The 13,931-nt window shown below is 45.4% G+C and overlaps 1 protein-coding gene across 8 annotated transcripts in view; it reads left to right on the top strand.

The window, feature by feature from the left end:
* The window catches only part of ngef (neuronal guanine nucleotide exchange factor), a 122,083-nt gene extending 108,678 nt beyond the window's left edge, over window positions 1-13,405 (top strand). For all 8 annotated transcript variants that reach the window (XM_038816469.1, XM_038816470.1, XM_038816468.1 and 5 more), the window contains 2 exons: window positions 6,605-6,709; window positions 11,190-13,405. In XM_038816469.1, coding sequence (XP_038672397.1) covers window positions 6,605-6,709; window positions 11,190-11,389 — 305 coding nt within the window. In that variant the 3' untranslated portion in view covers window positions 11,390-13,405. The remainder of the gene's footprint in view (window positions 1-6,604; window positions 6,710-11,189) is intronic.
* The last annotated feature ends 526 nt before the right edge of the window (window positions 13,406-13,931 follow it).

The following is a 13,931-nucleotide window of genomic DNA, read 5'->3' as shown; positions in this document are numbered from 1 at the left end:
AGGTTCCAGGGTTTTTTAAAAGGCAATGAAGGCCTCGTGCAAGAGAGGGAGAGTGGGTGAGATGCAATGTATCCACAGTAGATCTGCAGACAAACTATACGAAGGCAGTGGTGATCAGTTCCAAAGGTCTAGCCCCAATGAATTGTTCAGTGCCACAATAATTTAAATTACCTCACATGAGTAGGGTCAGTGAACGCATCTTAAAATGCAGTATCCCACAAACACACTGCCCCCACATACTGGACCGTATCCCATCACTCACTGATCAACAATCTTTTATCAATCATGACTCATAATTTATATTCAGAGCTTCAGTTCACCCTCACACACATAGCACTGCTGCAAGCATCACACTTAGCATCTCACAGCTTGCATACATGACAGTCACATCATTCAAACACTCGCTGACTCACTTCCCTCTCCCTGCAGGACAAGGTGACACATGTCCATGTCCTTATCCACGTGGAGGAGATGCTGCCAGCCATTGCTGGGATGGGCATTACTGAGGCTTTGACCAGCAGTGGGTCTGAAACCATTAAAGGTGATAATATCCTTATAGCTAATCCTCCTCTTCGCATTCCACATTCCCCTAATCCATTAATCTCTTCCGATTTACAAGCTGCAGATGTTATAAACATGCACCTCTTATTCCCCTACACCCCTCCTCCCCTCACCACTTTTGTGCCTTTCTCCTTTCAGAAACCCAGAAATGCAGTCTGGTTAAGTAATGGTGGGAGAGAAAGAGGTGTAAGAGCATGAAGAAAGTAATGACAGTGCTGGCAAATCTGCCTCCACACAGACTGACAATCTGCCTACTCTCTTAATTAGAAACCATAAAAAGTTTACAGCACAGAGAATGCCATTCAGCCCTTTTGGTCCATGCCAGCCCGAGGACACCCAGGTGCCCTTTCTAGTCCCACCTTCTTGCACCCGCTCCATTGCCCTGTAGTTTACAGCACTTAAGGTGCAGATCCAGGTATTTAAAAAAATAATTTAGGGTTTCTGCCTTCATCACCAACTCGGGCAGCGAATTCCAGACTCCCACTACCCTCTGCATAAAAAAGTTCTTCATCATGTCCCCTCTACACCTTCTGCCACTTATCTTGAATCTATGTCCCCTGGTTCTAGAATTCTCCACCAAGGGAAACAATTTTATCCTGTCCACTCTATCACTTCCCCTCATAATTTTGTACACCTCAATTAAGTTACCCCTCAGCCTTCTTTGTTCCAAGGAACATAATCCCAACCTATCCAATATCTCCTCGTAGCTGCACTTTTCTACCCCTGGCAACATTCTTGTTATCTTCCTCTGCACTCGCCAGAGCAATTACATCCTTCCTGTAATGTGGTGACCAGAATTGCTCACAATGCTTGTGTTTTATACAATTCCAATATTGTATCCTATCCTTTCTTTTATATTCTATACCATTGCCAATGAAGGAGAGCATTCCATATGTTTTCTTACCAACCTCGTTTACTTCAACTGCTGCCTTTAGGGACCTGTGTACTTGTACACCAAGATCGCCCACTTCATCTACCCCTCGTAATATATTCCCATTTATTCTGGTGGACGCTCCCTATGCACGCACTGAAGAAGAGATGCAGTCTCATTCACTACCATCTCACATACTGACACTGTGCCTATCGTCGAGGGTAGTTTAGAATGGGACATGCACATGGTGAGACACTGGGTATAGGCGGAGTGTAGTCAGGGTAGGAGGCAATGGTAGGGCAGTTAACAGCACATCATCAGAAGAAGTTGACTAAGAGTTCTGTTGCAGAGGCTTCAGATAAGGACTCCAATGGGAAACCCCACAGAAGAAGACTGATGGGTTTGTACATGGAAATGAGGAGCAAGGGAAAATCCAACACAAACATGGCATAGGCTTTCTGCAGAGTTTGAAGCTCATCCTTCGCAGCATGGAAGTGGCACATGCGAGCACTTGCAAGCTATTCAGGATGTAAGCCTAATGCCGCAAGTTCCATTGCAGCATGAGTAGATGTTACCATTGTTTGGCTTCTGTAATGGAAGCTCAAACAGAAGTCATACCAGATGAGCTTGTTGCCTTGCAGGCTCAGACTGCTGCCAGCATAGCTATAGGTGTCAGTTTTCAAAAGGACTTCCAGGATTTTGCAGCAGCCCAGCAATTCACCCTCCAACACATTGGGTGGGGATTTACAGGAGTTCCTGCCAGCAGGATCTTCTGGTCCTAATGACAGCGACCCCCGTCACGGACTTCCCGACGGTGGAGGATGTGAACAACGGGAAACTCCGTTGACAATGGCAGGACTGGGTGATCCCACCACAGTTCAATGGAAGGCCGCCTCGGCCACGACAAAACACGGCGCGGAGGGAGCAGAAAACTCCACTTACTTTTAGGATTGCTGAGGTGCTGTCCCAGGAGAGCGACAGTAATGCTGAGGACCAAAACTAGCTGCCCTCTTCCAAGATCACACCATTCATCTTCTCACACTGACACTATGGCAGTGCCCTTCCTGTGTCTGTCTGCCAGCCCAGACTGCTGCCGCCCATGCCAAGGTCATACAGCCTGAAAGTGGGCCTTCAAGGCCCAGGGCTGCTTGGAATTATCCTGAATGACCATCTGCAGCCTCAACCTCTGAAAATCATTCCATCAGGCATGCTGCAGTCAGTGAGACAGAACGACATTGGAGCACTAGGACTGACAAAGACACAAGGAAGACGGGACCTGAGGGAATACGCAAGGGCGATTCCTTGACATTTATAAATTTGGCTTGGAATGTGGTTTGATGGTAGCTTTTTTCTTGCCGCTGCGGCCAAGACAACATTGTGGTGGTCACGATAGAGGGAAGCTAAGATAGAGGACCTGGCGAATGGGGGGCTGAGGTTGCAGTTACTGAAATAACACTCTGATGAGTTGATAATGGTCAACCTGTCTGAAAACTGGCTTGCTAGTTGCCTCCCCTTCTTCCTCTTCTTTGTCCTACTCACAGCTGTGCCCTGATGATGGCCAGGTTGTGGAACATTGGATGGTGAATTGTGAGCTGTCACAAATATCACCTTTTCTAGCCTGGAAGGAGCCCATGCGTAAACATTCAAGGTCTTAGTCACCTTCACCGTCACTGGCAATACTGTGTTTTCTCTGTTCTGAGACTGCAGTTGTAGCAAGATTTCAGTGAGAAACTTTAGTGAAGCGTAAGGATCAGAAACACTGGGCGGGATTCGCCATTGCCCGACGGCGAAATCGGAGCCGGTCTGACGCCTGTCAGCCATGCTCCACCCCCTCGGAAATGGCGTCATTGCGCCGCACACCACGTGCTGTTCCAACGGCATTGGTGCGTCACCGGCTGGCCCATCCGCGATGCTCCACCTCCGATGGGCCAGTTCCCGACGGCGCAGGACTGTGATCTCAGCCGTGCGGGAAGCTGGTGTGGCAGCTGCAGACTGTGTCCAGCACCGCCGCACTCGACCGGGGGGGTCTTCTGCGAGGGCTGGGGGAACTGGTGGGGTGGCTGGTGGGTGGGCTGTGGGGTCGGGAATGGCGGGTTGGGTCCGCGCATGGCCGCCGCCATGTTGTACGCCGCAACCACTGCAGGTCATCAGCCATCCGTATGCACGGCCCGGGACCCAGCTGTTTTCAGCGCGGGAGGCAGTGGTTTCACCCAACGCTGGTGCTAGCCCCTCATTGGTCCCAGAATCGATGAGGGTTTCACGCCGATTTTTTTGGTCTTAAAAGGCCACACATGCTCCGACACTTAGCCGCTGAAACGGAGAATCTAGCCCACTGTTCCTCAGTCAGGTTCAGTTAGGGGCATTGCTTTGATAACATACTAGGTGGAAAGTCTCCTAAGAGTCCTTCTCCCTCTTCCAATAGTTTGACCAAATGTACCATGCAGCCCTTGGCCCCAAAGTTGGGAGTAAGTGTTGTGCAGATTCCTTGCAGTCAGGACAATGTCTGCTGAAAGCATCAGCACCACCACCACCTTCAGACTTTATAGCAGCTTTAAACAACTCTGGAAATATTAAACACTTCTAAAATTGTAGCAAGAGCCATGGGAATTTCAGTCAGCAACTAACGCGAAAGTATTGATGATCTCTTGAAATTGTGCTGTTGGGGTTTTCTCTATGCTGTTGTACGTGTGTATTCAGCTGTGCATGTTTAAGAAAACAGCCTTAGTTAAAGCAATGATTTCTAAAATGACAGTATTGGCATCAAATCAGCATAACGCAGTGACTGCCAATCTGCTTACCCTGCTTGGGTAATGCCATCACCCAAACAACATCTGCCGCAACTAGCATCAAAGATGAGCAAATGCCACAGGTGCCATTTTAGAGGCAAAACCCACAGCAATGAAAAATCTGTTACAATGGAGTCAGATTTTGCAGCCAAATATATTGTAATGGAGTAAAGAGAGGTTTCTGAGGAACCTTAATTGTTCAAAGGCGATAGATGGAATGTTATCACAATTTGGCAAAATGTCAGACTCAGACTGAAACCAGGCACAGACTGCACAGACCAGTTTTATCTCCAAATATTGAGCCTCATAGAGAGAAAAAAATGGATGAGTCCGGTTTACGTTGTCACTCTGGCAGGGCGGAGACTCATGGAGCCAGCAACAGGCTCCACAGAGATCGGGCCGCCATCTTTTAAAGGTGCCCCAATCATCCCTGCTGTGTTATGTCATTTGGAATAACAGAAGCTGCCACTTGATGCAGCTTTGAGTAAAAGATGTTCCAGACTTTGAAGTGAGTTCAATGTGTTTTATTGAACTATTAGCACAGTTCTCAATGAGTTCGACTCTCTGCTAATCTAAATGTAGTAACTCAGTCTAACTGAACCAGCCGTGCTCTAAGCCACGTGCTGGGGTGTGATGCTGAGGTTACACCCTGTCTCACTCTGCAGATGTTGGTCTGTGGAAAGAGGCGGGGTGTGAGTGCCTCATCCCTTTTATGGTTAGATACCACCCCCGAGTGTCCTGACTGCTCATTGGTCGTGTCCTATTCTATGTGTTCATTAGCTGCATGTTTTCATATCATGACAATCACTGCAGCCTAATAGCCTCCAGACCTCATCATGGAGCCGCACCCCCCCCCCCAACAATCCTCGCCGGCATTCAAACCCCCATCCCAACAATCCTTACCGGCATTCCATCCACAAACACCACAGAAGTACAGCTGGTCCTCCTCCACCCTCAGTGTCTGCACTGTCTCCCCTCCCCCCAGCCCCACCCCCAATTTACACACCACAGATTAACGTACCCCCGATAGGGCTCCCACTCGGGTTTGCCCTTGGAACTGCCCCCTGGCACAGGTCAGCACTGCCAGATCCGGGTATAACCTTCTCCCTCCCTCTCCCCCTCCCCACTCCCTCCCACCCCCTCTCAGGAGGCTATACTTACCCCTGCGCCCCCGGAGGGATCCCGTGGACTGCTTCTCGTCTGGCTAAACCTATTGTGAACCTCACAGATGTGATGCCATGTCACCAAGGTATGAATATTTAGTGAGATAAGATCATGTGGCAGGGTGCCTGCTAACAATATTACAATTAATTTAAATCTATTAAAATGAGGTAACGCTGGCAACGTGATGTCGCTGCCGTGGCATGGAAAAATCAGGAAACGTGGGGCGGGATTCTCTGTTGGCCGACGCTGAAACGGTGAAGGCAATTTGGCGGTGAATCGGTTGCGATGACAAAATCGTGGCAGGTGCCGATTTGACATCAAATCACGATTCTTCAACACCTCGAAAACGGCGTGAATGCGTTTTACTCCGCAAGCACAGTAGGCACCGTTTGTCTATCATTAGCATGCCCAACCCAGTATTCTCCAGGGCCTCCGTGTTTCTCCACCTCCGATGGGGCAAGTTGCCGGCGGCATGGTTCACTTGTGCTTTTTAAAATCGTGAAACCGGCATGGCGGCTGCTGAGAGAGAGAAGGGCTACGGAAAGTGTCCAACATGGCCACCGTGTGCTGACAGTTGTGCCGCTGGCCGGGGGGCTTCTGCCAGGGCTGTGGGGAGAAGCGGGGCTTGGCCAGGAGGTGGGCTTTGAAGTTGGGATGGACGGCACAGAACACCATTACTGCAGCCGGTAACGCAGCCATGCAGCTGCACACCCCGCTAACAGCCCACTTTGAACTAACAGCCCACTGATCCCAGATGACCCATCAGCTGTCTCCATGCTCCAGCACAACCAGTTGTGCATGCTCCAGCACAACCAGTGCCATCTTTTTGGCTGGGATGTGTGTGTGTGTGTGTGTGGGGATTGTAATGTGGATGTGTGGCTGCAGCTTGTGATCCTCCCGAGTTTAGATCACGGACCCGGCGAATCCCACACCATTTTTCAGTGGATTAGAGTGAGTTCCACACGGCACTGGTGCTAGCCCCTCAACGGTAGCAGAAATCGGTCCAGGTGCAGCGCCGGTTATTCTATCGTAATGGTCTATGGATTCTCTGTGATGTCTCCAGCGAGAATTGTGCTGCCGATCCTGCGGGCGGAAAGTACAAGCTCAAAAATCGCTCCCTATATGTCCAGTTGTAGATAATCAAGGTATTGTCATTTGTCATTTTGGCAAAATTGTCATTTTGTTTCTTACAATCTCACTAATGTTCTGTGGTCTCCACTAGATTGTCCCCAAGTACAGTGTGTCCAGAGGTACACTGCACAGGAACCTGATGAACTCTCTTTGGAAGCAGCTGACATCCTCAATGTTGTGGAATGGACAATAGATGGTAAATGTCATTTTCTATTGCAAAGTACAGTTGCAAATGTATAATTTAAATAAGTAACCATCTTGAATTTGTACTGCACCAACATCGGGGCCTCACGGTAGCATGGTGGTTAGCATCAATGCTTCACAGCTCCAGGGTCCCAGGTTCGATTCCTGGCTGGGTCACTGTCTGTGTGGAGTCTGCACGTCCTCCCCGTGTGTGCGTGGGTTTCCTCCGGGTGCTCCGGTTTCCTCCCACAGTCCAAAGATGTGCGGGTTAGGTGGATTGGCCATGCTAAATTGCCCGTAGTGTAAGGTTAATGGGGGGATTGTTGGGTTATGGGTATACGGGTTACATGGGTTTAAGTAGGGTGATCATTGTTCGGCACAACATCGAGGGCCGAAGGGGCTGTTCTGTGCTGTACTGTTCTATGTTCTATGTATCTATCTATCTCACCAACATTGCTGGTTTTACTCCAGCTCCTGTAGTGAAAGGTTCTCTTTGTTTTAATACTGCAGGTCACTGGGGAGCACAATGAAGATGCATTAAATTAGGTAGTAGCGCACATTAATTGGATGCTGAGAGAAATATGATGCCAAATAGCAACAAAACACACAGATTGCATGACAGGAAAGAACATTTGGTGGCACAAAATTTGCATTGTACTCAGAGAATATTCTTATAATGAATGGTATTGCACATTGAAACAGTGGCAAAGGAAAAGTGTTCCTTTTTGACAGTCAGGGAGTAGTAAATCAGTGAATGAGGATACTTTGTTGAGGGAATGGTGAAGATAAAGAAGGCCTGAGATGTTATTACTTGACAAATTCCTGTCAAATGGTGCGGGCTGGCAATTGTGGGTCATCGCGGTAGCATGGTGGTTAGCATAAATGCTTCACAGCTCCAGGGTCCCAGGTTCGATTCCCGGCTGGGTCACTATCTGTGCGGAGTCTGCACGTCCTCCCCGTGTGTGCGTGGGTTTCCTCCGGGTGCTCCGGTTTCCTCCCACAGTCCAAAGATGTGCGGGTTAGGTGGATTGGCTATGCTAAATTGCCCTTAGTGTCCTAAAAAATAAGGTTAATGGGGGGGGGGTGCTGTTGGGTTACTGGTATAGGGTGGATACGTTGACTTGAGTAGGGTGATCATTGCTCGGCACAACATCGAGGGCCGAAGGGCCTGTTCTGTGCTGTACTGTTCTATATTCTATATCAGTAGCATTTATCTTCCATATGTCTTCCACAGTGGACTCGGAGAGCCCACTTTCACAGTTGATCTATGTTCCTTCAATATTGCACAGCATTTTTGTACAGACTACAATGTAAAACATGTTCATTGGCCTCTAATGTAGGAAATCCCAAATGTTGAAGTCATTTTTTGTTAATCAGCAGAAGCAGTTATTGTTTGATGTTCAGGTTAAGAATCCATTTTGCGGCTTCAGCTGATGCAGTACAGTCTGAATGGTTGTGTTGCTACCAGGAATGGATTTACCAGGGCAGAATTTCAGGATAACAGTCACAATTTGAGCTGTTCCTCACATTCCATGTGTGGCCATATCTTCCCTGGGCCATCCTCAAGTGATTGATCATTGTCCATGATTTTCCTTGGGAGGGTGAACCCTGGGACTTCACTACTCGGGTCAATTTATGGTTGCCGATGTTTGCAGCCAACCAGGAGGTGCGTCTTTGAGAGGTGGGGCCATTGTCAGTTTGTAGGATGTGGAGTATGTTCCAGTAGAGACTACATGACTTCAGACCAGTTTGTTGGGTCTTTTGAGGTTCTGTGTTAATGGAAGTGCTTCATTAACTGCCAGTCGGTGGTGTTCTTTGAGGCTTTCCTGTGGACATCAGGACATTCAATATGTTCTAGCACAGAATGCTACTGGAGATGTGATGGCCTCAACATTCCAAAAATACCTCTTCTGGCTTCCTGGAGCTGGATATCAATATTTTGTGTAGCAGCTCCTGAGCCAAATGGAGCAATCATACATTTCTGTTGGGTAGAGCAGAATGAGTGAATTCCTGTCTTCAGAGCTTTCTGGACACTGGCCTCAATATGTGACCTGTCCATTCAGCAAGATGCGTTCCAGGACTTTAGATAATGAGAGAAGATTATCGGATGGTAGCTGCAGGGATTGCTGAGTGGATTTTCTTTTTGGCAATGGGCACTACCTTGGATCAGCACCAGGTGGTTGGAATAATGCACTTGCTTTGAATGTTAGCTTAGCTAGTCTCTTCCTTCTCTGTGATCTGATGTTCTTCAGGAATTCTGGGATAAATCCCATCGACTCCTGCTGCCTTGCCTGGCTTGGTTGCTGTCAGACTGCTGTCCACTTGTCATAATTGAGGACTGAAGTGAGTCTTACTGGTCAAGCAACCAAGATCCCACTCAGACAATAGGTAAATCGTGGATTATCTTCAAATAATTGCACTATGATTGCAGCCAGAAAAATTGGCACAGCCCTGTGTAAATGGTCACAGACTAGCCACAATCAAGTGGAAGCCTTTGTGAAGGCTTCACAATTTGTTAAGTTCCTGGTACTGCAGATTGGGCAAGATTATTGACCTTACCTGTGGCAACCTGGAAGCAGGTGGTTTAGGGAAGGGTGTGCAAAGAGATCAGGTAGGGTTACACATATTTTCATATTAACACACAGTACTCTGTGTGGAGTCTGCATATTTTCCCCATGTCTGTGTAGGTTTCCTCCGGGTGCTCCGGTTTACTCCCACAAATCCCGAAAGATGTGCTGTTAGGTAATTTAGACATTCAGAATTCTCCTTCTGTGTACCCGAACAGGCGCCGGAATGTGGCGACGAGGGGCTTTTCACGGTAACTTCATTGCAGTGTTAATGTAAGCCTATTTGTGACAATAAAGATTATTATTATATTCTGTTTACACTGGGGATTGTCCGTAGGTGCTCTTGCAGCATATAACACAACTGTCACTGCCCCTTGGTAAAACACCATTTCCATGTGCATTATCCTCACACATGAATGTGTCTCTTTCCATTATAATAAATCAGCAGGATAGCAGTAATGGGTGTGATCTACCAGCCGTATTATGCCCTAAGGAAATGCGACATGGCCAGTAGATGCTCTTCCGGGATCTACTCGCTCACCTTGCGACAATTGTTGGCAGATCACTTTTGGCAAATCTGCATATTAGAGCGAGACAGCGAGTCTCACTCCAATGTGCACTCCCATGATCCAACCAAGGCATTGGGATCTAACCCTTCGCCTTGGAGACCTCAGGCGAGTGTTCAGTGCTGGTCTCCAAAAATGGGGACCAGATGGAATGGGACTCGTTGGGGTCTCCAAGGGAATTGGAGGCCCCCATGTGCTTGCCCCCTGGGCAGGATGTCACCATGGCACTGCCAGCCTGGCACCCTTGCATGGCCAGCATGGCATCCTAGCAGTACCATCTGGATGCCAGCCACGCTGGCATTTTTCCCTTGATGGGGATCAGGCCAGGGGTGCCTTGCATGGGTTCAGGAGGAGTGCGGGGGTGGGTCTGAGGATTCCCTTATAGGTAAGTTAGGGCTTTGGGGAGAAGATCAATAATGTCGGCTGTGACATTTTGTGATGGAGGACAGAGAGTATGGTACAGCGCAAAGGAAAGGACTGGTGTGAACTGGTTTGGGGTGGGGTGGTAGGGGTGGCAGTGGAGGGAAGGTTGGGGAAGGCTACCACTATGAATTTGGGGCAATGAATATCAGTTAAAACTGGTAGTGTGGGAAGAGGAGTTGTTGTTTGAAGTGAGGGAAGAAAGGGTGCTGGTTTGAAATGTGGGATGCAATGGGTGTAGTGTTGAATTTGTTTGGAAAGACAGATAAATTTCAAGTGAAACTGAGGAAGGGGAAGAAGAAGAATGCCTATATGAACAAGGGATTTGGGTTAGGAAAAAAGTGCGTTTCCCCAGGAGAGGGTGATCAGTTGATATGGTGCAATCAGTATGGAGGGGATTGGAAATCTTCCCTGTGCTAATCCAAGTTGAAATCGTTTTTATATCACAATATGTTATGCCCAAAATCTTTCACATTTGAAATATTTTCCTGTATTATAATTAACCTCAATTAATAAACCATTAACAACCGGGACACTAGAGGGACTGAATAATACATCAATGATTCACATGATGTTGGATGCCTGTATATAAATGCATTTGTCTGAGATTCCTTGCTCCACTATCTTAATAACAGATAACTTCTGTTTTATATTTAGAGCAGGCTAAATTTTAGTCAAATATGGTGCAACATAAAGAGATTAGTTTTTAATCTGCTAGTGTTTTAAATGGACTCTTAAGTTATTGATGGTGACAACAGATACCAGAGGTGAAAAAGATCATACTGTCGCTTACTTCAAAATGTTTGTAAAATTAAAGCAATATCTTTTTTTTAAAAAAATAATCAAAAATGTTTTTTGAAAAGTGTGTCACATATTAGGAGTTGATAAGTTGGGTGAGCAGGGTTTAATAAGTGAGCGTGACTTGATGTTTGTCTTTCAGGCTGGATATTGGGAGACCGTTTGCACGATGGAGAGAAAGGTTGGTTTTCCTGCCTAATTGTTGAAGAAATCAAAAATCCACAAACGCGAGCTCAGAACAGAAGAGAATGTTACCGGATCTATAAGGCAGAGGAGTGCCATGGAAGTAAGAACAAGGAAGGAAGAAAATTTACCAACAGAAATGTGATCCATCAGCGGTGATAGAATCTTATTATTTGGTCCTGCTTATACTTTTGATAGATTGCGAAACTCTCATCTTTCTGCATGGCATTGTGAACAGTGAAATTTCACCAGGAAACTGGGGATTGTCAAGTTTTTATTTAATTCACAGAACGCTACGTTTTTTAAAAAGTTGTTTCATCTGTAAGGTAACAGCATGATTGAAGTGAATGTTTTCCATCAACAGAATGCAGTCTCTGAATACATTGCAGGGAGATTATTCAAACATTTTTTTTAACTAAACAAAAGTTAATTCCAGCTGAAATATATTGGCAGCTATGGACATGAAAGGTATACTTCATTCAGTATAAATCCTGCTGCACATGGTTAATGTTTAATGGAAAGTGTTCAGAGGATGAATTGTAAAACTTAAAAAGATACAAATAGAATCACTGCCTTGAAGAATCCCTGAAGAATTACACTCTTATATTGGAGCTAAATGCTGTAAGTCTCGGTATAAATGATGTAGATTACCCGTGAAAATGCAGAGCGTCTTCTGCAACAGTGTTGCAGGTTTCTTGTACAAGCCAGCCTCATGTAACTGGGTCCCGAGGGAATTTATGAAAAAAAAATCAAGATCTAGCAGTTTAATTCCTAATCTTTTAAAACCAAGGATTATTATTTGGCATGTTACCTCCTAAAAACTTTCTGCTGAGCCCAATGTACCATTTCTTGGTTGCAAGAAAACAGAAAAGACACCAATTGCTGCAAAGAATGAAATCTGAGAAAATATCTAAAATAAATATAGGACGGTCAGCGGGAGATAATGAAGATTATTCATTTGGATTCAGAATAAATCTAGTTAATAAGAAACTTTTGATAATAGGCTTTTCAAGATGAACGAAGGTGGAAACTGATATTAACGATCTACTTTATTAACCTGTAATTTGAAGTAATGACCTATCTCAGTTGATGAGCTTCGGGATTTTTCTATCAAACTATTATATGGGTCACAATGGAGTTTCCACTTCGAGGAAGAGGAAAAGCATTATCTTTCGCCCACCGACTACCATCGATTCCATTCCCCCTCCCTGAAAACTGTGGCAGCCTAAATCAGATTGTTTACAACCTTCCAAACGGAAGCTCTGTCACAAAGACTGCCTAATTCCATCTCCAAAACATATCTTGCCTTCAGTCAGCCTCAACCCTTCAGTTGTTGAAACCCTCATCCATGCTTTTATCTCCAAACAACTATTCCAATCAAAAAATCTTGAGAAATTTCAATCTGCATCCAAATTCTGTTGCTTTTTCTTAACCCATTTCAAATCCCACTTGCCCATTACCTCAAATGTAGAGAAATTCCAACTCCTGAATTTGGTCCTCAAATTTGGTGACAGTGGTCTGCTTTTCCTCTTCGTGCCAGCTGGTTGGCAGGACAAACATTGGTTTTATTTAACCTACGGTAGTGTGGAACAGTCTATCAAGAAATGGAATGGTTCAAAAAATGTGTCAGTAAGTTGAAGGTTTATTCAGGTTTTGATATCTTCACAGCATTAACTGTGTCATCTGGATTTTACTCACAGTAACTTAGGTTGGAGATGTACTTTAGCTCTTAATTGTGTCAAAGTTATCAGCTGCATGGTAGTGTTATAAATATTTAGGGCAGATTTTCCGCTGGGCTTTAATAATGGCCTGGCACATACAGGATTATCCACCCATCAACGCTCAAATGTCTTACAAATGTGGACTTTATTTGTGGTGCCATCGCTGGCTGAGCTTTGAGAGAGTATAAATGTGCAGCTGACCGGGAGGTTCTGAGTTAAGAAACATTTACATATATAAATATTGTGATTATGAGTTAGTCATCAAGCAGCTATTAAATATTCATGTAGCATATCAAAGACTGTTGAATAAAAGAACAGAAGTTAATGTTTTGCATTGTAAAACAATTGCAGCAATTTGTGAAGAGTGTCATCCACCATGTGTTCCTTCATATTACACAACGGGGAATTTCTGTAATCTTATAAAGAGAACAATTAAAATCACATTATAATTGAATCCAGCGTAGTTTTTTTTTGTGGTTTTATGTCTATCAGATAAGCAATTATGTGATGTTTATTTGATCTACGGTTCCTACGGGACCTTATTATGCTTCACCAGTAACCTGCCGCTGATGTGCAGCATCATGAGCTTAATTTGAATGAAGTCACACCGCCAGTCGGCAGGATCTTTACGGTACAGTTGGGCCAGAACACATTCTACTACAACTCATTAATTTTCAAAAGCTAGGATGGGGTGTGAGAATTTTGAGGGTGTGAATATTTATAGAGAGGCCACCCCTGTCTGAGAGGTTCATTTAAGAAGTATTGTTTCGATCATAGCTTGAGGTAATTAAAACAGATTTGGAAAGCTGTCGGGATCTCAGCATCTTCAGTGGCTGAGAGACGTTCCATCAGCCTAAAGTGAATATGCTTCCCAAATTTAGCTTTTTTTTAAACGAACAATTTTATTGAGGTAGTTTTTCGGCATTGTAAACAGTTACAGACATCAACAGAAAGAAAGCAAAAAAGGCAAAAATGTGCAA

This window comes from Scyliorhinus canicula, chromosome 13, assembly GCF_902713615.1.
Source record: "Scyliorhinus canicula chromosome 13, sScyCan1.1, whole genome shotgun sequence".
Lineage (NCBI taxonomy): Eukaryota > Metazoa > Chordata > Chondrichthyes > Carcharhiniformes > Scyliorhinidae > Scyliorhinus > Scyliorhinus canicula.
Note: the sequence above shows the minus strand (reverse complement) of the source record. Positions and strands in the feature narration are given on the sequence as shown.